The sequence below is a fragment of the Zalophus californianus genome, chromosome X (genome assembly GCF_009762305.2).
Source record: "Zalophus californianus isolate mZalCal1 chromosome X, mZalCal1.pri.v2, whole genome shotgun sequence".
NCBI classification, from domain to species: domain Eukaryota; kingdom Metazoa; phylum Chordata; class Mammalia; order Carnivora; family Otariidae; genus Zalophus; species Zalophus californianus.
The window spans coordinates 39,758,984-39,783,375 of record NC_045612.1 but is presented as its reverse complement, the minus strand read 5'-3'; the positions used below and the strand labels follow the sequence as shown (position 1 = coordinate 39,783,375).

General features: G+C 42.7%; 1 protein-coding gene across 4 annotated transcripts in view; it reads right to left on the bottom strand.

Moving 5' to 3' along the window:
- The window catches only part of COL4A6 (collagen type IV alpha 6 chain), a 268,983-nt gene that overhangs the window by 137,762 nt on the left and 106,829 nt on the right, over positions 1–24,392 (bottom strand). For all 4 annotated transcript variants that reach the window (XM_027609383.1, XM_027609384.1, XM_027609386.1 and 1 more), the window contains one exon: positions 5,401–5,484. In XM_027609383.1, coding sequence (XP_027465184.1) covers positions 5,401–5,484 — 84 coding nt within the window. The remainder of the gene's footprint in view (positions 1–5,400; positions 5,485–24,392) is intronic.

Here is a 24,392-nt window from a genome sequence, read left to right as displayed (position 1 = left end):
CATGGTTGTGGTGCTAGTAAAAACCCAAGTAGAGATAGCCAATAAGAAATTGACCACACCAGGGGCACCTGGGTGGCTCAGTCAGTTAAGCGTCTGCCTTCGGCTCAGGTCATGGTCCCAGGGTCCTGGGATCGAGCCCCGCATCGGGCTCCCTGCTCCTCGGGGAGTCTGCTTCTCTCTCTCCTTCTGCCTGCTTATTTTCTCTCTTTCTCTCTCCCTGTCAAATAAATACATACAATCTTTAAAAAAATAATAGTAATAAAAAAGAAATTGACTATGCTGACCTGAAACTAAGGAGAAAGGTGTGAGCTAAAGGTAGAGATTTAATATTTATCATTGCATGGGTGGCAGAGGAAATCCCTGGCATCTATGAAACCACCCTAAGAGAGGCCTCTCATGAGCAGAGTAGCAGGATGAGGACAAAACCCTGGGGGGTCCCAGTGAGAGTAGGAAAAACACGAGGAGAGAAGAACATCATGAGATCCAAGGGAACAGAGCGTTTCAGGAAGGAGGTGTCTCGGGCGGCAGAGAGGCGACGGGAGATAAAGAATGAAGAATGTCCATTTGGATCTGGCAACCAGCAGGTTACTGGGGCCCCGTGTTCGCAGCGAGGCCAGCCCGCGGAGAGCCGAGGAGTGGGTGGGCAATGAAGGCAATCGGCTTCAGTACAGGCGCCTGGAGCACGGCCCGGCCACCCAAGGAGCTCACGAGCAACATAAGCTTCGCCTTGGGAGCGGTGGAGGATAAGGACACTGGTGTGCATGGTAGTGGTCGGTCAGGGTAAGGGCGTCGGGGGGTGGGCACACAGGGAGAAGGGAAAGATGGCCACCAAAATTGCCCAAATCAGGAGCCAATGGAAAGGCCTCCGGGTAGCTATGGCACCGGTCTGCTGGCACGGGGAACGCCAGCTATTTGCAGGAGGAGAGTCAAACAAAACTAAACCAAACCAAACCAAACCCAAGAAACAAAACTAGTGGTCAATGCATCTGGGCCTGGAATTCATGGGAAACACACAGTTTTTTTACAGAGGAGAAGCAGGAAGCAGGCTGCAGATGAGGAGATAAAAGACCTGGGGTGTTTCACGTGAAACTCTCTAGCTAGGACACAGCGGTAAAAGAGGGACAAACAGCCTTTATGGGAAGGGGGGGGAATCCCAATATTCCCCACGGTTTGGGATTATCTGTGACAATGCTCCTTTAGGTGGCATGCATAATTTGGAGCTCACCGTGCTGTATATAAATGCCAGCCAGAACACTGCAAAAACAGGGAAAAGTCTGAAATCGTATTAAGGAATACAGCAGGCTTGGAACAAAACACACAGTCCCACCAGCTCCCAACTCAAGCACACACCGATGCAGTACAATGCAGAGACAACTTGCAAATCCAGTAGGGAAAAAAATGGGAAGAGGTGGAGATGGAAAAGGGGTATTTTTTTGTTCAATCTAATGCACCCCCACCAAAAAAATATACTAGGGAAGAGAAAAACTCCAAAGAATGGTTCTCCGAGTTAATAAAACATACCCCCACCCCCTGCCCAGAAAGAAAACTGAAAATCAAATCGTGAAGTCCAAATTTCAGTGTCCAGGGAGAAGAAAAGAAACCCTTTCTTTAACATTAGCAGGTATGCTATCTTTTAAAGTTGACATTCTCCTGAGGGAGGCTAAGTAAGTTTCGCCACTGTCAGGCTAGTGAGCTTGGCCAAGACACTTGCGGCATAGAGATAATACGGACCCTGAGAGAAGATGCTTTGGAAAAGTACCAAAGCAGTACACCAATGTTAGGCAGAGGCTTTTTTTTTTTTTTAGATTTTTTTATTTATTAAAGACAGAGAGAGCACAAGCAGGGGGAGAGGCAGAGGGAGAAGCAGACTCCCCGCAGAGCTGGAAGCTCGACGTGGGGCTCGATCCCAGCACCTGGAGATGGTGACCTGAGCCGAAAGCAGACACTCAACCATCTGAGCCACCTAGGCGCCCCTAAGCAAAGGCCTTTTACCAGGCAGGGCAAACCCTCGAGGAGGCAGTTCGAGAGCACGTAAGCCAGAAGGGGGTTGGTTTGCCGTTGTGCAGGAGCATTAGGTGTTGTGTAAATGTCCTAGTCAGTTCAAGAGGCCTTTGGCAAAGGAAAAGTACACACTGCCCAGCAAGCTATGTACTTGATGTTTCCCCAAGGCAGGAGGCAGGCCTGCCAAGGGCTGCGGCATATCTCAGGGGTGACCCCGACGTTCCATTCCCCTCCCAGCTCGCAGAGCTCGAAGGGAACAGCTTGAAATCTAAATGGGGCCCGCTGCTCAGCTAAGGAAAACAGTCTCAAATCTTTCTGACATCTGCACAAAAGGGGTACTGAGGGGCTGTCCTGCAGGGTCAACAGTGCTAGAGCCAGTTTAAACAATCCTGCTTGGCCCTGGGAACGCAGGGGGGTAGAGAGAATGACGCAAAGGGACCCGGTGGCCGGGGTAGCTTCAAGCATCCGCGCTCACAGGGTCTGCCTCACGCGCACCGGCCTCCTGATCTATCTGGGAAATAGGACATCCCTGGTCTTGACTCATGAATTACAGCTTGGTCTGGTTCAGTAACCTGGACAAACGTTCCCAGCAACTACAGACTTCACAAACTCTAGGATCATGTTTAACGTTTAACTGGGTGGGCTCTGAACCTTTTAAATATTGAGAAAAAAGAATCAGTGCAGTGATATTCTATTTTCCCCAGTCCTGCAGCCCTTCAGCCACTCATGTTTCCAAACGAGAAGACAGACGAGGGCTCCAGATGCTTGGAAGCCAAATGAAAGCTCCTTACTGAGGAAATCCACTGCCTTCCATCTTCAAAGATCAAACTCTCAGCCAGAGGTTAAACAATGTGGTCATCTTTGGCATGTTTGTCTGGTGTGGGACTAACTTCTGTTCAGATATATAATAAGATTTTCTACTTTTAAAGGCTCTGCACCCCCAACCAACAGCCCGGATCTGCTTCGCAGTTCCCTGGTGGCGGGGTCTGACTGACTTGCCTCCTGTCCTCTACAATCTGCCAGGAAATGCCCTTTTGCAGCAAACTGCAAATCTCATCCGCTTCCACTTGGGCTATTTTTTATTTATGATATCTTTGCAGAGGAAAGGTAAGTCAGTCAGAATCACTCATTATGAAAGTGGGCAGAGGACATGTCCAGGAAATTCACAGAAGAAATACACATGTTCCATGAATATGGGAAAAGACGCTTAAACTCACATGTAGTCTGGGAATCGGGAGGATTTTCACCCATATTAGCAAGAATATCAAATGTGGGCAAGGGCATAGACAGGTGGGCACTCCTGTACAGTGCTGATGGGAGTGTAAATTGGAGTTTTTTGTGGGGTAAGTGAGCACTAGCTTTGAGAGTTAAAAATCTTTATTACCTTGTATCTGGAAATTCTGATCCTATAAGTACAAGAAGGTCTGTTTGTGGATTTCCACTGGGGCACTGCCACTTTTTAAAACAGGAAACATTTGGAAACAACCTAAGTGTTCATCAAAAGGGGAATGAATGGCTGGATTAAACAATGGGGGAGAGAAAAAGATCTTAAGGACATATTAAATGGCTAAAAAAAAACACCCAAAACAAAACAAGGCACAGAATATATACTTATGATTGTAGTTTGGAAAAAACAAACAAACAAACCAGAAAATGAAAGTATTTTTATTCATATTTCTACGTATCTCTGATTATGTCCAGGAAAAGACCGGAAAGACAACAGGGGGACTGGAGTCTCAAAGGACACTTCTGCTTCACTTCTATTGCTTGCATGTTGTTTAAGAATGTATTCATATATTTATTATAGAACTATCTTTCTTCTAAAGTGTTTCCTGGTTGAAGATCAGAGGCAGAGGCATGCGCCTTGGTGGCTATAGTGAACATGACTTCTCCGGGAGGCAACAGTGGGTAAAAGTAAATAGGCAAGAAATCAAAGGACCCGGGTAATAGTCTGAATCTGTCATCAATTTGCTGTGTGACCCCGGGAATTCATTTTCCTTCTCAGAGTCTGCTTTCTCTATACAATCAGTGGATAAGATGAGAAGCTCACTAAGACACTGTCTCTTTCTGATATCTTAGGATTCTCTAAGTCTATGCCTTTAATGTATAATGGGTCTGGTCCCTTTTGATGAGGAGATGGCTTTTTCTCTTCCTTCAAATTCTGGCATAGTTTGATATTTCACTTTACTCCAAATGGAAGATAATGAAAGAGAAGGTGGAGTGGCCACTCTGTTTCCTGTTTGGCCATGTTTTTGAGGGTCTGGTTGACCTATTTATGCTCCCTTCCTTTGACAGTGTAAGCTCTTAGGCGTTTTTGAATGTGATCAGAGTGCAGACACAATGCTGCAAGTCAGAAGATCTGAATTCTACAGGATGGCTATAAATCCCGGGGACATAGATTATATTTCATTTTGTAAAAATGGAACCCCCTCGAATGCTTTTTTTCCGAGTTACACTAAAGATGTCAGTTTATTCTGTGAGAGTCAGGGGTACAAATCATCTGGGGCAATGCTTCCCATATGCATACACAAGGGCTGATGGAAACACTCTGCTAACACACTGTACTCCCTGCAATTTGCCAATAAGGACCAAGACACTGAATATATCCCAGAACGTTTTTAAACAAATCCTAGCTTCTAATATAATATCTACAAATCATTTTTTATGGGCAGTCACCTGGATTTTTGGGCTTTAAGGCTACCTTGGAAACTTTTTTTTTTTTAAGATTTTTATTTATTTGTCAGAGAGAGAGAGGGAGCTTAAGCAGTGCTCACATCCCCGTTGTGTAGATAACCAGTGGACTGCTTGTTCCCCAGAGAGAAGGACCAAGTGGCTAAAAATGAGCTATGAAAATGTACATCTAGGGTGCCTGGGTGGCTCAGTCGTTAAGCGTCTGCCTTCGGCTCAGGTCATGATCCCAGGGTCCTGGGACCAAACCCCACATCGGGCTCCCTGCTCCGCGGGAAGCCTGCTTCTCCCTCTCCCACTCCCCCTGCTTGTGCTCCTGTTCTCGCTGTCTCTGTCTCTGTCAAATAAATAAATAAAATCTTTAAAAAAAAAAAAAGAAAATGTACATCTATCTACAAACATAATCTGGTTCTTCACAACCTAATTGGCTTTTGGAAATATTCCAGATGAAACCTTGAGAAAACGTTGGCATTAAGTCAATGGAGGAAACCTCTTCCTGCTCCCTCAGAGACCTTGACCAACCTAGTTCTGCCTCTCATCTGGTTAGCAAAGCTCCTTGCAGCTGGTCCTCATCACTTTGCTTATTCCATGAATTCACAAGAGTAAATTCTAAGCAGTTTAATTCTAAAGAAAACACGCACACGCACACGCACACGTCAGATCACAACTCCTTTGACTGTGTGTCTTTCAGCAATGGAAGAAGCCACTTACTCTCGCGCCTTTCTCAGGAAAGCATTTCCAGCCCCCACTGCAGTCTTGGCCCCCACATGGCTTTCCATAGGACTTCTTCTCTCCCTATTTAAAAAAAAAAGAGAGAGAGAGAGAAAGAGAAAAGTTAGTAAACCATGCGAACAAAGAAGCGATGTAGCCCCAGGGAACCTAACCCTTAGCTACACTCCTCCTAACCAAGTAAATTTAGAGTGGCTTAATCATCTCATTTGACGGCGTCATGAGTCACACTGGATTTGTGTATTTGGTGTTCATGGAGAAAGCAGTAGCTATAGCAGAGAACTTGAGAGAAATTTCGAGTGCTAGAAACATGATGATAGATGAAAATGGCCACCCTGTACTCTGCTCTTGGAACTGTCCTCCTCAGGCTCTACTTTCAACACATCATTCAAACCTTACAGTAACACCCCTGTGCCCCAGTTAGTCAGATCCAAATGCCTCACTTGGTACCGTACAGTATACCCTCAACTGTTCAACTTCCTTTTTTCTTATCTGCTTGATGATGAGGATGATGATGATGATTACTAGCTGAATTTCTACAAAGCCCCTGCGTGACCTGACCAGCACTGACTCTCTCTAACCTCATCTCCTCACTCTCTCCCAGGCTGACTCCGCTTCAATCACACTGGTATTTCATTCTATAAAAACTTAAGCCTGTTTATGCCTCAGGGCCTTTGCCCTTCCTGTTATTTCTGCCTGGAATGCTCTTCCCCTAGATGTTGGGGTTTTTTATTATTATTATTATTATTATTGCTGGCCTCTTTTCATCAACCAGGTCTTAGTTCAATTGTCTACTCTCGGAGACACCTTTCCTGACTACTGAACCTAAGGCAGACCCCAGTTCCTTCCAATCATATCACTGTGCTCTCTTTTCAACATTAACATTCTCTCTCCTGCCCCCACTAGAATGTAAGCTCCATGTAAGTAGCGACCTTATCTATATTGTCCAATGTTATATCCCCAATGTCGAAAAGAGCGGATGGCACATCGAACGTTTTGATGACCATCTGAATGGAGCTGGGATTTGAACCCAGGTCTGACTAACTCCAAAGCCCTGACCTTAACCCTTGGCCTTAGAGTTTTCTAAGTCCTCTGTCTACCAGAGCCTCAATGCAAGGGTTCAGAAATAAGGAAACTGCCATTCTGACGCTATCCACCTTGGGGGGAGGGAGTAAAACATAAATTCTAACTATTATCTGTAATAAGAGCTTTATCTCTGGGATGGATTTAGTATCATCCAACTTTTTTTGTTTAAATGTTGGCTGTTCTTTTTTTTTTTTCTCAAAAGAGAAAGGCACATTTACGAGCCCTGCCTCATACTTAATCATTCTTGCCTCTTTGTACTGTGTCTTTTCCTAATTCCCAGGGAGCACTGTGAATTTCTCAGATGGTTTTTTATCTCTTTAGACATTCCCACAACACGTTATCACTGCAACACCTCAGTAATAAGGTAGTGGTGACAGAGCTCTGACAAAATATTGCTATTTTAGATTCCAAACACCTTCTTGATATGAGATATTTTATCTCTTATATGCCTTTGACATGGTAAGTGTTATTGTACACTTTCCAGTTTGCCTTCCATTTTATAGTATACAGGACAGGCAAGTATTCATAAGGGTGAGATCAAGAGGCACTGTGGCGGGGGAAGGAGTTGGGGGGGCTGGTGTACCATAAAGAACAGAGGGACAGACCTTCACCTGTGCTGTCACCTTTGTCTCCTGCCGAGAACTATATTTCATGGGGTAATGGGTAATTTGTATTTGCTTCCACATATATTTCTGTATTTTCCAAGCCATCTTCAGCAAGCATATATAATTGGTAAGGAGAAAAGCAATTATGTTACTAAATGATGCAAGTCACCCCCTTCAAGGGAGAGGACTCAGCAGGCATTGCCAGAGCTGTTTGGATATCCGTTTGGAGCTACACAGGGCCTATGTCCAAACAATGCCTTTTGGGTGTCCCACAAAATTTGTCTGTCACGGACCCAACGTTTCCAGATCACTCGTATGGAGCAAGGGAGCTGGCTAAGACAGGGGATAAAATCCTATTCATGGGAGCTGGGCAAAAATGGAAGGGACAGAAGCTAAGGTTTCTTGGGAACTCGGCCGAACAAGTAGGCAAAGACACCCAGCTAACAGACAGGAAGCCATCACTGCCCTCGGTCGCTGAGGGAAGTAACCAGAGAAGCCCCACTGGCCACAAGGCAATTTCCTGTAATTCTGGCCCTGGCAGTTCCCCCAGGAGTCTTCAGTTACAGTGAGGGCGGGGAGGAATGAAAGGAGTGGCTTCCAGGGAACATGACAAGACCAGGCTCTGAGGAAGTTTCTTCCCTCTCCTGGCTTGTCTGCAGACCCTCCAACCCCTGCTCCACCAGGCCACATCACTGGTGTCATTCCCGTCCTGGAATGCTCTCTGCTTCCTCTCCAAACCCAACCCCCTCCCTACATCCACAGAAAATTCGAACTGGAAGGGCCCTGAGAGATCATCAAATACAGGATGATCTTCATTCTATCAGACTGGCGCACCATTTTTTTTTTTTTTTTTACTGTAAGTATTCCTTGTCTTTTCTTGCTATCCTGAAAAGAAATTCATCGGAATCAGTGATAATGAAGATGTAAACAGTACTTTAAATAGCACATATTATGCCATAACTCTGTTGTAAAGCAAAAACGAAAGTCGTTTATAATGAAACAATATATATTCTAATCTGTAAATGTCCATACGTCACTTTGGTAGAAGACGTGATGAAGCTGTCAGAGGCTAGCAGCTCAGTGCAGGATCACTACGAATGGGACAGCCAGCTGAAGCAGAATGACCCTGGGATGTGGTATCAGTGACTCAAGCACCATGAATACAGTTGCTATTACCATGGTAATAATGCACAGTAAAGTTCTGGGGAAAAAAAGTTCAATACTTCCTTTGTTTATTGTGTAGCTTTAATCAGTAAAAACAAAACCATGAAAAATTCATCTTGAGATGTAATGCTATGTTCTAGGCTCAGATAATTATAAACAGAGTTTTCACTTTCATGAATGTCCAGAGGTCTTCTAAAGGTAGGGCAAGATACAAGACAAGTCTTTTTTTTTTTTTTTAAGATTTTATTTATTTGACAGAGAGAGACACAGTGAGAGAGGGAACACAAGCAGGGGAGTGAGAGAAGGAGAAGCAGGCTTCCCGGCTGAGCAGGGAGCCCAATGCAGGGCTCGATCCCAGGACCCTGGGACCATGACCTGAGCCGAAGGCAGACACTTAACGACTGAGCCAATTGAAGACAATTCTTCATAGTGTGCCGAACACCCGCCATTCCTGGCTCCTACCTAAGAGCCACCCCCCAATCATTTTCACAACCAAAACTGCCCTCACAATTTCCAAAATACCTCCTAGGAGTAGGGTACTTCTGGTAAGAACTAGTAGTCTAATCCACATCACTCATTTTCCAGATAAGAACCCTGAAGGAAAGAACTTTGGTCCTGATCACACTGTTAGCGAGTGAACCCTCACACTTCAGATCCTAATTCCACATTCTTCCCACTATTCCATACCTCTCAAGGCCAAGTTCAAGTTCCATTTCTTCCATGAGCACTCCAGCTCAGCAAAATGACATAGCAGGCCCACCCACTGGGCAAGTGTCACATGTTGCTGAGGGACAGTCCTTGCAATGTTTCTGAGGTTGCATGGTTGAGTCTTGTTTCCTCAACCAAACAGTGATGTTGATAAGGGAAAGGTCAACCTATTTTTACGTCTCTGGGTGTTCCCATAGTGTTAGAGGGGTGACCTACGTTCTAGCCATTACCTGGGACAGTGTACCTTGGATAAGCATATAAGCTCTGGAGTGAATCTGTAGAGGCTTAAATCCCAGCCTAGTTGGGATTGATCTGAGACAAGTGACTTAAAATGTCAAATGGAAATGGCAACAACATCTGCCGTCGAGGGGTTGGTTGGAGGATTCAATAAGATAAAGCACGGGGGCACCTGGGTGGCTTGGTCGTTGAGCATCTGCCTTCGGCTCAGGTCATGATCCCAGGGTCCTGGGATCGAGTCCCGCATCGGGCTCCCTGCTCAGCAGGAAGCCTGCTTCTCCCTCTCCCACTCCCCTTGCTTATGTTCCCTCTCTTACTGTGTCTCTCTCTGTCAAAGAAATAAATAAAATCTTCCAAAAAAAAAAAAAAGATAAAGCATGCAAAGCACAGTGCCTGGCTCATGGTGAGCACTCAGTGTCAGTTATTATTATTACATGGATATTAGCTATGCCACACTCTCGCATTTCTGTAACACCCTGGCCTCCCTCTGGAGCTGAGAGTCAAGTGGGATGCAATGATATATCCATGCCAGTTTGTCTACAGCTGATATCTACTCAGCTTCGTTAGGACATCCATTTGGATTTGTTGATGTCTGCATATAATTGATCGTGTACTATTTTTAATAGCACCAGTATCTATCTATCACCAGTATCACATCTATCCATTTGCTGATGCTGGTTCCCTTGTCCAAAATGCCTTCCCTACCCCCTTTTCCCATTTATCACAAACCAAACTTCTACGCATTTTTCAAAAGCCAGCTCAAACACCATGGTCTTGGTGAAGACCCGTTCCAACCCCCACCCCCGACCCAGCGCCAATTTTTCCCTCTCAGTGATTTCTGGCAGAAGTTCTTTTTTTTAATATTTTATTTTGTTTTGTTTTAAGATTTTATTTATTTGTCAGAGAGAGAGAGATAAAGGGAAAGAAAGAGCACAACCAGGGGAAGCGGCAGGCAGAGGGAGAGGGAGAAGCTGGATCCCCGCTGAGCAAGGAGCCCAACTCGGGACTCGATCCCAGGACCCCAGGATCATGACCTGAGCCGAAGGCAGACGCTTAACCGACTGAGCCACCCAGGTGCCCTCATACAGTAACTTCTGAGCAGAGAATAGTATTTCTTTAAGCGTGGCCCTTGGGCCAGTGTCATTAGCTCTGGAAACCTGTTAGAAATGTAAATCATTGCCCCCTCCTAGACCTAATCAATCATAAACTTCAGAGTGGGGCTTAGCAACCTATTGTTTTAACAAGCACTTTGGGTGATTCTGCTGCACAGAAAAGTTTGAGGACTCCTGCTAGAGAAAATGAGGGAGTGAGCTAAGTAGTTAATCTGGGGAAAGAGTGTTCCAGGCAAAGGGAAGAGCAAGAGCCAAGGGGGGAGATGAGAGAACATGCTTGATGTTTTGGCTGCGCAGCAAGGAGGCCAGAGTGCTGGGATGGAGTAAAAGTGAAAGAAATGATGATGAGTTCAGAGATGTAATAGGAGCCGGATCGTGAAAGATTTTAGAGACCACTGTAAGAACTTTGCCTTTGGAAACACATGAGCAAAGGGGAAAAAAAGAGAGGCAGAGAGACAAATCAAGAAGGAAACTCTTAACTCTAGAGAACACACTGATGGTTATTAGAGGGGAGGTGGGTGGGGGAATGGGGGAACGAGGTGATGGGGATTAAGGAGGGCACTTGTCCTGATGAGCACAGGGTGATGCAGGGAAGTGTTGGAGCACTATATTGTACACCTGAAACTCATATTACACTGTATGTTCACTAACTGGACTATAAAGGAAAACTTTAAAAAATGATTTTGAGCCCAGGAGTGACATCTCCTGTTGGAGTAGCAACTTTGAAAGGGAGGTCAAGGATTCTGGTTTTGAGGGCATCTGGGTGGCTCAGTCAGTGAAGCATCTGCCTTTGGCTCAGGTCATGATCTCGGGGTCCTGGGATCGAGCCCGGCGTCGGGCTCCCTGCTCAGCGAGGATCTGCTTCTCCCTCTCCCTCTGTTCCTCCCCCCACCCCTGCTTGTGCTCTCTCTCTCGCAAATAAATAAAATCTTAAAAAATACGTTTGAGAATTCTGGTTTTGAGATGTCTAACAGACATCTAAGTGGAGAAGTCAGATGGCTAGTAGATTCTGTAGGTCAGCTAGCTATGGAATCTGGAGTCCCAGGGAGAATGACTAGCTTGGACATGTACACGTAGTGCTTTGGTCAGTACAGACTCGACTCTGTTATAGTCACAAACCCCAAATCTCAGTGGTTTAAAACAACTAAGGTTTATTTTTTATTCATGTCACGATCCAATGAGGGAGAGGTGGGTCTCCTTAGTGGCTTTTTTTCTCCCCCCCAAAGGTGACTTGGATTTTCAAGCTGCATCTGTGTAGCAACTCCACTCCCTCAGATGCTAATACTTTCTCTGAAATCCCCCCTGATGTGCTCATATTGCCCTTTGCAAGAACTAGACACGGTGGATGACCTAAGAGCATGGAAAGTAGGAGAGAACAGGGATTATCTGGTGAGCACCGTCTCTGCCACCATGGGTATGTATATAAAGCCATAAGACTAGATGATACTACCAAGGGAGGAAATGTAGGAAAAGAGTGACAGACTGTGCTAAATTGTTGATAAGTCAAGCAAAATGCGGGATGAGAACACACCAACTGATTTAGCCATGTGGCAATCTGGACCACAGCAATTTCAGAAAGGAGAACCAGGGAAACATGGTAGGACTGTAAGGCAGCTCTAAGGGCCCACTTGAGGTGAGTGGTCATGAACTTAAAGGAACACCAGTTATCAACACTGTGAGGTTTTCTTTAGCCTTGTTCAGCCATGTGGGTATAGATGCAGATTAGCGGAAGAAATGGATTTAATCAAAGCTGGGTTCTGTTAGGTGAGAGTGCTAAAGGACAAGAAAGGCAAGGGATTCAAAGGTGTAGAGAACAAAGGAATTGTAACGGTGGACCATGGAATCTAGGCTTCCTAAGGGGGGAAGTGAGCACAGGCAGGCAGTGGGTAAGAGGCAGTGAAAAGCGTAATAGAATAATAGATGATGGATTCTGGCGAAGTTGAAGAAATGTGTGGGTTTCTGAGTTGTGACCGGATCTTGGAAGAAAGAAGAGGTGATGCCATAGAGAGGCTAGGACCTGTTACTACTCTACATAGTGCAAAATGAGATAGAATGGAATAGAATAATTTCTCCTTGAAGTAGCTTGGTAAATGGTTGAAATGGTTGTTCAATCCTGATTTCATACAACGTAACAGAACTATTCCGTTTTGGTAACTTGAGGTTTCTTCAAAACACCTTTCACACCAAATCTCATTGGATTTCCTACGACAAGTCTGAAATGGGTATTTCAGACGTACAGGTATGTGTAGGAACATACACCCATACACAATATTTCAATGATTTCTTTTTATCTTCAACTACCCTCCCAGACAGTAAGTTCCTCTGAGACTGAAGACTTTGATTTATGCACCATAAGGCAAATCAATTTAAAACCAACCCTCTAAGCCTCGATGTTGTGAACTATAAAATAGGTATAAATTTTACTTCATAGGTTTCATGAGGTTAGGGATACTGTCCCTAGCAAAATGCCTGGCACATCTGGTATGCTCAACATATGCTAGCTGGTATTATTTATAGTTCCAGCATCTAGCACTGTGCCTGCCCTACCTCACAGGGGCCCACTCAGTGACTGATTTGCATTTCCAAGATGAGGAAATGGAGGCTGAGCTGTCAGTGACTTCTTCCATATTGGAAGTTCAAGTGTCAGAGCTGGGATAGGAACTCCGGTATCCTCACTCTCTGTCTCTTGTTTGTTGTTGTTATTGTTGTTTTTCCATCAGAACCACTGCCACTAGTTCCAGGAATTAGCCTAAAATTGAGGAGTCAGGAAAAGAAAGATAAGGGTCAAGAGAGAGGTATGCTTTTTCTTCTTTTGCATTTTCTTAATCAACATTGGTCTACTTGCCTTATAATAATACTACTTGTATCATTTCTACACTTTCTAAACAACCTTCATATATGATTCTCATAAATCTTTTTGGAACATACAAAAGAAGAATTTTTATATGTCCATTTTTCAGATGAATAAAAGCCCCACACAAACCTGAAACTCAGAGAGCTGGTGTCACTTGCTAGTTAAATTACAAAGCGAAGACTCAAAGTCAGGGTTTCTCTTTTCAGTGCACAGCTAAACTTCTAAAAGGGAAAAGTGATACAAGATGCTGAGATGCCATTTTATCAGTTGCGGGTGGTCTCGGGGCCCAGAAACCCAGAGAGGCCTCTTTGGCTGAATCAGAACTATTCCTGGGGCCACATTCATGACCATGGCTAGCGTTCCCCTAACAAGCCACGCCCCTTTAGCATCCGTCTAGGTTTCCGAACTTCAGGCTAATAATACAGAGAGTCTGGCTTCACTTTGAGCAATTTTAAAACAAAACCTGTTCATTGAAATTTACACACATATGCACATTAAACCAAGCTGAGTCTTGTTCCGTGTTCAATGTGCATTTGCTTTTTAAGAACAGCTCCCTCTGAGTTTATGAATGAAAGGCTCTGGGGAAAGAAGGAAGTGATCTATGGGAGCTGGCTCCTTACCAGGTGGAACTTGTCACCCACACTTTATTTTAAGGATGACGCTGATACCAGACATTACTGAGTAGTTCAGGAAGGCATTTCCATCCGACATCTGTCTGTGTTCACACACATCCACAAACAGCTGATGGCGACAGGGGGTGGGGAGGAGAACAGCCATGCTGGATTTCACTTGGAAAAGCCCTAGCCAGCCAGAATGAACCAGGGCCCACAGGGATGTACTGTTCAGTGAGACCTTAAAATGAATTTGCGAAGCAAATGCTTAGCACACAAAGAGACAAACTAAATGTTACCCATAATGTTCTTAAAGTAGATACCTCCCTCTCCCTTGCCAGTAAGTACTTACTGAGCAGCTATGAAAAAACAGCATTTCCTAGGGTCAGTCACTGGGAGCAGGTGAGGAATCTTTAAGCTTTAAGGCTGGAAAGGGCCTAAGGACGAGAGGTCCCACAGTTCACACATAGGGTGACCGGATTTAGCAAACAAAAATGCAGGCAGCTGAGTTAAATTTGAATTTCAGAAAAACAAGGAAACACTTTTTATAAGTGTGTCCCAAATTAGCATAAATATTTGGGACACACTTATAATAGGAAAAATCCATTTGTTGTTTATCTGAAATTTAAATTTTTTTAAAGATTATTTATTTATTTATTTGACAGAGAGATAGAAGCACTAGTAGGCAGAGAGGCAGGCAGAGGGAGAAGCAGGCTCCCCGCTGAGCAGGGAGCCTGATGCGGGACTCGATCCCAGGACCCTGGGATCATGACCTGAGCTGAAGGCAGCCACTTAACTGACTGAGCCACCCAGGTGCCCCTTGAAATTTAAATTTAACTCTATGTCCTATTTTTTAATCTGGAAATCCAACCAGTGGCATATGACATCACACACTTGTGTGACAAGTTTGGTTGTGAGGTGTGTTCAAGGAATGGCTAGTAATATTTAAAGTACAAACCCTGCAACCTACTTTTTAGAAAATTAAGAGGGTAGTTGAGTTTCTGTAATTGGGTCACTCTTCCTCATTTGCATCCTAATATCCAAAGCAGGAAGGAGAGGTAGAGTTATAACTGACAATGTGAGGATTAGATTTATTCATTTGCTCAACGAGTATTTACTGAGTGCCAGGCACTGTGCTAGGTGGTGGGGATATGATGATAAAAACATTGAATATGACTTGTATGGGAATGTTCGTAGAGCTTTATGCATAATAACCCCAAAGTGGAAAGAGCTCAAATTTCCACCAATGGGTGAATGGATAAACAAATTGTAGTATATTTGTACAATGGGACACTATTCAAGAATAAAAAAATGAACAAATTATTTTTATAAAGATTTTTATTTATTTATTGAACAGTGAGAGAGAGAGAGCACGAGCAGGGGGAGCGGCAGGCAGAGGGAGAAGCAGACTCCCCGCTGAGCAGGGAGCCTGATGTGGGGCTCGATCCCAGGACCCCGGGGATCATGACCCAAGCCGAAGGCAGACGCTTATCGACTGAGCTACCCGGGTGCTCCCGAACAAACTAGTGATACACGTGACTGCATGGATGAATCTCACAGACATTCGAGAAGCCCCACGTAAGAGTACATTTAGTACGAGTCCACTTATACAAAGCTCTAGAATAGGCAAAGCAAGTCCGAGATAACAGAAATCATTATAGTGGGGCGCCTGGGTGGCTCGGTTGGGTGACTGCCTTCGGCTCAGGTCATGATCCCGGAGTCCTGGGATCGAGTCCCACATCAGGCTCCTGGCTCAGCGGGGAGCCTGCTTCTCCCTCTGACCCTCTCCCCTCTCATGCTGTTTCTCTCTCTCTCTCTCTCAAATAAATCAATAAAATCTTTAAAAAAAAAAAGAAATCATTATAGTGGTCATCTCTGCGGGGGGGGCGGGGGAGAGGTGAAGTTGACTCAGAGGTAGAAGGGTACTTTCTGGGATGGCAGACATGGTCTATATTTTGTTTGGAGTGATGTTTATGAGTGTACACATTTGTCAAAAGTCATGAAACTATACGTTTTTTAAACATTTTTTAAAGATACTTATTTTTAGAAGAGAGAGAGTGTGCGTGCACACACACACACAAGCAAGGAGGGGGCTGAGGGGGAGGAAGAGAGTCTCCGGCAGACTCCCTGCTGAGCCTGGAGCCCGATGTGGGGCTCGATCTCACAACCCTGAGATCATGACCTGAGCCAAAATCAAGAGTCGGACGCTTAACCAACTGAGCCACCCAGGCACCTGAAAGTATATGTTTATAATCTGTATCTTTCATTGTTTGTAAACTATAATTCAGTTTAAAAAATAAATATAGTCCCTGCCATCAGGGAGCTTACATTCTCATATGGAATACAGATCAATTATACAAATATTTAAAGAATAATAATTGTGAAAAGTATGACAGAGAAACACAGGGTGCTAGGAAACTTTACAATATTTAAGTCATAAAGACATAAACATTATTCTTTCATTCAACAAAGACTTATTGAATGCCTGCCTACTTTGTGCCAGGCACTGGGTTATACCCCGGGAGTATACCATTCAATAAAATAGACTTGCTTCTTTGCTGTAAAATCTTGTAGGGGAGACAGACATTGGGAGAGTAAATGATAATCTTTTAATTACAATTGTGTTATATGATACAAAGGACACCAACAGAAGGAGATGAGGGCATATGCCAGGGGCACTTGGCCTCCATGGTGGGATCAGGGAAGGTTTATCCAAGGAAGTAGAGTTTAACTGAGGTCTGAAGAATGAGGTGGCATAAACTAAGTCAAGGGACAGAAGTGAGGCAGAGAATCTTCCAGGCAGAGGAGACAATATAGGCATATGCCCTGTGGTGAAAGAGAGCATGGCACATAGGAGAGACTTAAAGAAAGCCAGAGTGACTGGAACAAGAAAGCAGAGAGGACAGTGACATGAGATGATGATGTACAGGCAGGGAAATGCCTGCTCGTGTGAGATCTCATTGGCCATGTTAGGGAGGTTCGTTTTTATCCCAACAAGAAGTCACTGAATAATTTTAAGTAGGGAATAACTTGATCAGATTGATATTTGAGGAAAAATGTTCTAATGGCAGTAAGGATAATGGACAGACGGGTGGGTAGTGGGGTGGGAGACCAATTAAGAGACTGTTGCAGTGATGGTGGCCCGAACAAGGGTCATGGAAGTTGGATGGGGAGGAGTGAGTGGATCTAAGACATAATTAAATAGAGGGGGCCTGGCCAGAAAGGGACAAGACTAGAACTGAGGCTTTCTTACACCAAATCCACTTCACTGATTTGAGGACAACTTTAATGCACATCTGCTGTGTATCAAGGCACTATGTTGGATGCTATGGAAAAAGACAAATATTTAGAAAACATTTATTGCACTCGAAGAACTTAAAACCTAATGAAGGAGATAACTATAATCAAAAGAAGAAAGTGAAAAGTATCATTGGAAAAGGTAAAGAGATACTTCTAGAACTTAGATGCTATGTTATATTCTATCTTCTCTCAAGAACCTTTGATGACTCCTTCTTACCTGAAAAGTGGCAAAGTTCAAAATCCAAGTATAACCTTTAAGGGTCCTTCTAAATCAGGCTCAACCTACCATTGCAGACGCACCTAGCACCTCGAATATTCTACTCCTAGAGGTCTATTTACCAGAAGGTCCATTTTCTTGGAATGCTTCTCATATTCCATCCATTTCTCTGGAAATTCTAGTCACATCCTTTCTTTTTCTTTCTTGTAACAATTTTATTGAGATATAATCCATATATGATACATTCACACATCCTTTCTTAAATGTTGCCTTCTCTTTTTTCCAACAATAGCACTATTTTCGTATGGTATTCATTGCCCACTCTAACAGCTTTCCCTTTTGACTACTTCAGATAAATTGTGATGACAGTTTTTTTTTTAATAATAATATGCAAGATTATTTTGAGTGGTTAGGCTGAGCCTGTTTCCTCAGCTGTGCAATGCATGGTGAGGCTGCATGTCCTTCTACTTTTTGTGCGCCCACTCTTGCTATTAGATTTTAGGTATACAGTGTCATGGGCTTTAGTGGCTTGGCCCAGAGCCTTATCATTCATTTATAATATGTCTTTAGGAAAATCATTCCAAGGATTTGAAAACAAAATCCTTTAGGGTTTCTGGTTGGTAGCCTAAGTTAGAAGGGAAGAGTGAATAAGCTCTCTTAAGATTTGAACCTATGGCTATAGGAAGGATTGGGCCTTCCAGGACAGGGGCTGCATCTTGTTAGAAATATCTTGACAGACCAACTCATCTGTTATAGAGTCCAAATGATCAAGAACACTGCCATTTCTGTATTTTGTACTAGGGGAAGGGAGTCTAACAAATGTCCAGCTAAAATGGACAGTAAGTCCATGTGGAGTTCACCAGCAGTGGCAACTATGAGAAGGAGACAAAATACGAGACAAATACAGGCTGTTTCCTTAAAGATAATATGTAGCTAGATATTTGACTTCTGTCCCTAAGGCCCACTGATGTAGATGAGGCTAAAGATGTTTTGCCTTGCTCAGAGATGAGGAAAGATGACATGAGGAGGAGGATCTGAACCAGGAAAAAAGAATGGCTTGTAGCAAATCCATCCCTCATGACTAGAAGGAAACTGAGAGGCAAACCCCCTCCCCCCAAAACCCAGTAAATAGCAGACCAGGATCTCTGTCTTCATTTGCCAAGAACAGCATGTTACTTTTACCTAATTTTATGGCCGCAATTTTAAGCTGTAAATCCTTTCACAGAAGTTAATTTTAATTTTGCTTGCAGGGTGAACAAGACAAACCAACTTGTCACGTATGCCTGCATTTCTAAAATTAGGAGAAACAGACCTAATCCCTTCTCATATGCAGAAAATAGAAACTAGTCAAGTAGTCTACTTGGTTGGTGGGAACAGACTTTAAAAAGGATCATGCAAAAAAAAAAAAAAATACAGCACTATATGTCACAAGTGAAGTTCAAACTCCAGTTCAAACCTTTTGGCCTTAGCCAAAGCCCACAAGCAAAAAAGAGTGGTCAAGTGTTTCTGTCTCTGAGTCTATGTTTCATGGCTTTGAAACTCATCTACTTTTCTTTTTGTTTCTAGGCAAAATGAAATGAAAAACTGATTTCAGAGAGCTCATCTGTGGCAAAGACTCAACTACATTTTTGGTAATTCCTTTGAAATATAGAAACTATCAAAGCTCACTGAAGAAGAAATAGATAATCCGACTAGTCCTATCTCGATTTATAAAAACTTTTTTGTAGTTAAAATCTCCTCACAAAGAAAACTCCTAAGCCAGATAGTCTCCCTGGTGATTTCTATCAAATGTTTAAGGAATAAATAATACCCGTCCTACACAAACTCTTCCAGAAAATTGAAATTCATTTCATGAGTTTCTCTAACTCATTTTATGAGTCAAAATTACCATTACAGGATATCATTCAGGAGTACAGACACAAAATTTCTTACAAAAATTTAGGAAAATTGAATCTAATGATATATAAAAAATTATGGTACATTATGACCAAGTGCAATTTATCCCAGCGATGTTAGGTTGGTTTAACATTCAAAAATCAATCAGTATAATTCACCATATCAGCAGACCAAAAAGGAAAAAGAAACATGATTATCTCAATAGATGCAGAAAAATGATTTGACAAAATTCAACATCTATTCCTGATAAAAACTCAAAGCAAACTAGAAAAAAAGGGGGAACTTCTTCAATCTGCTAAAGAGTATCTTTGAAAAATCCTACAGGTAACATTGTATCTTATGATAAAAGTCCGAATGCTTTCCCCACTAAGATTAGGAGCAGGGGAAAGATACCACATTTACACATCTATTCAACATTGTGCTGCTGGTTCTAGCCAGTCTGACAAAGCATGGCAGGGAAAAGATGTAATTTGAAAGGAAGAAGTAAAACTGTCTTAATTCACAGATGACAATGTAAAAAATATATGACATCTACAAAAAAGCTACTAGAACTAATAAATAAGTATAGCAATGTTTGATGATACAAGATCAATATACAAAATAAATTATATTTTTATATATTAATAACAATTGGAAATTGAAATTAAAAATACCATGATGATAGCATCAAATGTTTGCAACACTTAGGGATAAATCTAACAAAACATGTATAAAACCTGTACACTGAAAACTTAATTGCTGAGAAAATTAAAGAAGACCTAAAAAAATATGGAAAGCTATTGTTGAAACCCATTTCTCCCCCATTGATCATCATACATTCAATGCAGTTTTAAAATGCATATGGAAATTCAAAAGAGCCTAGAATAGCCAAAACAACTTTGAAATGGAAAAACAAAGCTTTAAGACCTATTGGACTTGACTTCAAAGACTTAATATGACAATGTGTTATTGGTGTAAATGTAGACAAATATATCAATGGAACAGAATAGAGAGCCCAGAAATAGACCCATAAAAATATGGTCAACTGATTTTCAACAAAGTTGTAAAGGCAATTCAGCAGAGAAAGGACAGTCTTCAGCAAATGATGCTGGAACAATTGGACATCCACATGCAAGAGAGAGAGAATGAACTTTGATCTGCACTTTACACCATATACAAAAGTTAGCTGAAAATGGATTGTAGACCTAAACGCAAGCCCAAAACTTTAAAAGTTTCAGGAGAAAAATCTTTGTGCCCTTAGATTAGGCCAAGATTTCTTAGATACGACACCAAGAACTTTATGTAAAAAAGAAAAAAAATTGAGAAATTGGACTTCATCCAAATTAAAACCTTGTAATTTTGGAAAGATATCTTTAAGAGAATGTAAAGACAAGCTAAGACTGGGAGAAAATATTTGCAAATCACATATCACAAGGAACTATTAATACAGGCAGTATCATGAATGAATATGAGAATAATAATGCTAAGGGGAAAAAGCCAGTAAAAAAGCACATATATGTTCTATATTTCCTTCTACATAGCAGTCTGAGAAATGAAATTTAACCTATAGTGACATAAAGCAGATTTGTTATTATCCAGGGATGGGGAGTGGTGGAACAGTGTGAGGGGAAGGATTACAAAAGGGCATAAGGAAACATTTGGGAGTGATGGATATGTTCATCATCTTGATTGCGGTGATGGTTTCATGGTTGTATACATATGTCTAAATTTATCAATCCGTACACTTTAAATATGCGTGGTGTATTGTATGTCAATTATACCTCAATAGAGCTGTTACAAAAAACTAATAGGATACTCAAAAGGACTTAACAGCCAATGGCCAAGTAAGTGGTGATATGATCATCGGTAATGATAACTGAAAAAAACGAGATGCTTAAAATATTTAAAACTCCGTGAGTTCGTAACAGTAACTCTCCCTCCCTCACCCCACCTCCAAAAAAAACCCTTCACTGGTCATCTTTGGAGGATGCTAGGGAAATAACTATTTTAAAAATTGGTTTAAAAAAGGGAGCGGTGAGCCCCATATCGGGCTCCCTGCTCTGCAAGGAGCCTGCTTCTCGTATCTCTGTCAAATAAATAAATAAAATCTTTAAAAAAAATAAAAAATAAAAAAGGGAGCGGTGGCAGAGTCAAGCATTTATCCCACCTTTCCTGAATGAACTTGGGGTAACCATAGAAATCAACGAAGGGGTGTTTCTCTTAGAGGAAAAGACAGAAGTATAGAATCAACATTTGCAAGCCCCTGTGAAGTAACGGACTGAGATGATGAATATTAACAGCTGCTAACACCACAGAAAGAGAAACGAGCAGACATTGCAGACATTTTGTGCCTCATGTTGAAAGAATAAAGCCGCCTGATGAAATAGTCTTGGAGAAAGAGAACTGGAATATGATCAAGTCTCTAAAGCTAACAACCAATATTTTACAATAATGTTACAGTAAATCCAGGGGAATAACAATCAAGAATCAAAACTGTGGGAAACCCTTAGAGCATAAATGATGGCAGTTTTTTTCAGCAAAAGATGGCAAGGAGAAAAAGACAGGAATAAGGGGGGAACTAGATTAAAGTGATTTAAGAGACTTATCAAGTTGCAATGTGGGGGGCTTTATTTAGCTATTCAAATGTAAGAAAGCTATTCAAATGTAATTTGAAAGGAAGAAGTAAAACCTCATTTATAAAACAATGAGGAAATCTGAACACCGACTGGATATTTGATCATTGTGAATTTCAGTTGTGGTGCGGTAATGGGATTCTGGACGTTTTTGTAACTTTGAAGAGATGCATAATGAAACGTAGATGAAATGAAATGATCTCTGGGGTTTGTCTCAGAATAATTGAGGGTGGGGAGACGTGGGGACAGACGAAACACGGTTTTCTATAAAATGGTAAATTTGAAGCTGAGCAATGGGTATATGGGAGGAGTTTCATTGCACTATTGTATTTGGAACTTTTCTAGAAAACATCATTTTAGAAAAAGAATTCAAACCTGAATGAATGGATGAAGGTCAATGATTAGATGTGGAAGGTGAAGGAGAAAGGAGTCAACAGGGAGCAACAGGGAGAATGGTAGTGACATTTGCTGAGATGGGGAAGCATAGACTAGGACCAGTGTGTGTGTGTGTGTGTGTGTGTGTGTGTGTGTGTGTGTGTGTGTGTGTGTAGAATGAATTCAGTTTGGGACACAATGAATTGGAGGTACTGTGAAAAGCCAGGGAGACACGTCTCAGCAGTTAGCTATGTGTGGACTTGGAGCTTGGAAGAGAGATTTGGACTGAAGCAAAGAATTGTGAATTGATGACACTGGGCAGAGAGAGAAGAGATCCTGAGATAGAGGACTGAGGAACACCCACATTAAAGATGTAAGCAGCAGAAGCGGGCCCCAAATTGTAGGGGTACAAAGCAGGATCGGACAAAGACTCTGCCTTTGTGGCGCTTACGTGTTAGCCAGGGAGACCCATTCAGGTAAGCTCCATAGGCCTGGTACTGGCCCAGGTACTGGACAAAGAAGACAGAATTTTGAAAATATTCATATGCTGTCTTGCATGGTTCTCTAAGTATTCTATGGGCATTAACTAATCTTCCCTCTCACAAGACTGTATGTGACTCCAGTGCAGGGAGCCAGAGAAGACTGGTGTTTTGGGGAATAAGTGTAATTCACATGTTAAAGGCATAAGCCTGGGACCCCTGGGTGGCTCAGATGGTTGGGTGTCTGCCTTCGGCTCAGGTCATGATCCCAGGGTCCTGGGATCGAGCCCCACGTTGGGCTCCCTGCTCGGCAGGGGGCCTGCTTCTCCCTCTCCCTCTGTCTGCTGCTTCCCCTGCTTGTACACACTCTCTCTGTCAAAAATAAATAAAATCTTTAAAAAAAAAAACGGCATAAGCCTTCCCTAAAATACCCAGGGTCAGCCTTTTTGATGGGTGGTTCATGCAAAGTAGGCGCTGATAAGGCCTGAAAACTGAGGAGGCAGTGCTAGAAACCAGGAGGTAGGAGGCTGGGGACAGGTTACTGCCCCAGGTCATAGGTGCATTGTCTAGATGGGCCCAAATCAAGTTGCCAGAGAGACAAGAGGGCTGATCAGGAGCTTCTATGTGCCCGGTTTTCACTCCACAGCTACATCAAGCAACTTCTCCATCCCTAGCCTGGGTACCAGAGATTAAGCCAAGATCAGGAAGGGGCCCTAGTAACTTTGAGGCTCCTCAGACCATCACCACTTTGTTATTACACACCATGCACGAAGCCATGATTCAATAAATGTTGACTGAATTAATAAATTCAATCAATAGATTTAAACTCTCAGGATAGCCTGAGAGGAGGGGAATCAATTTTTGCCTCAGGTCAAGGTCTCTCCTTCAGAATTAAGTCAAGTGTCCCCTTACAGATGAAGCCCAAGTATCATTAGTATTATTAGCAAGTGTAAAGAGCATCAGGAAATACACCTTGATGCTTTCCTTGTGGCTTTGTTTCTCACCTTGTCCTACTTTCGTCAATGTGCTTTCTCATTTTTTGCCATATTGTACAAATCTCTGAACAGAGACCTCTTCTCTATATCCTCACAGCCTAGCACTGTGCCTGGTATATTAGTAGGTGGTTGTATTAGTCAGGGTTCTCCAGAGAAATGGAACTAAGTGGATATGTATGTGTACACTTATTTGATTGATTGTTTGATTGATTTGAACTGGCCACACAACGGGAGGCTGGCAAGTCCAAAATCTTCAGGGCAGGTTGTAGACCCACGGAAGAGCTGACATTGCAGTCTCAAGTCCAAAGGCAGTCTGGAGGCAGAATTTCTTTTTCCTCAGAGGACCTCAGTCATTTTCTCAGAAGGTCTTCAACTGATTAGATGAGGCCCACCCACATTATAGACGGTAATCTACTTTACTCAGTCTACTGATTTAAATGTTAATCATATGTAAAAAATACCCTCACAGCAACATCTAAACTGGTATTTGACCAAACATCCAGGCACCAGAGCCTAGCCAAGTTGACACATAAAATTAACCACCATGGTCATTAACATTTTTTTAAGACTATTTATTTGAGAGAGAGAGAGAGAGAGCACGAGCAGGGAGGAGAGGGAGAAGCAGACTCCCGGTCGAGCAGGGAGCCCGATGTGGGGCTCGATCCCAGGACTCTGAGATCATGAACTGAGCCGAAGGCAGACGCTTAACGACTGAGCCACCCA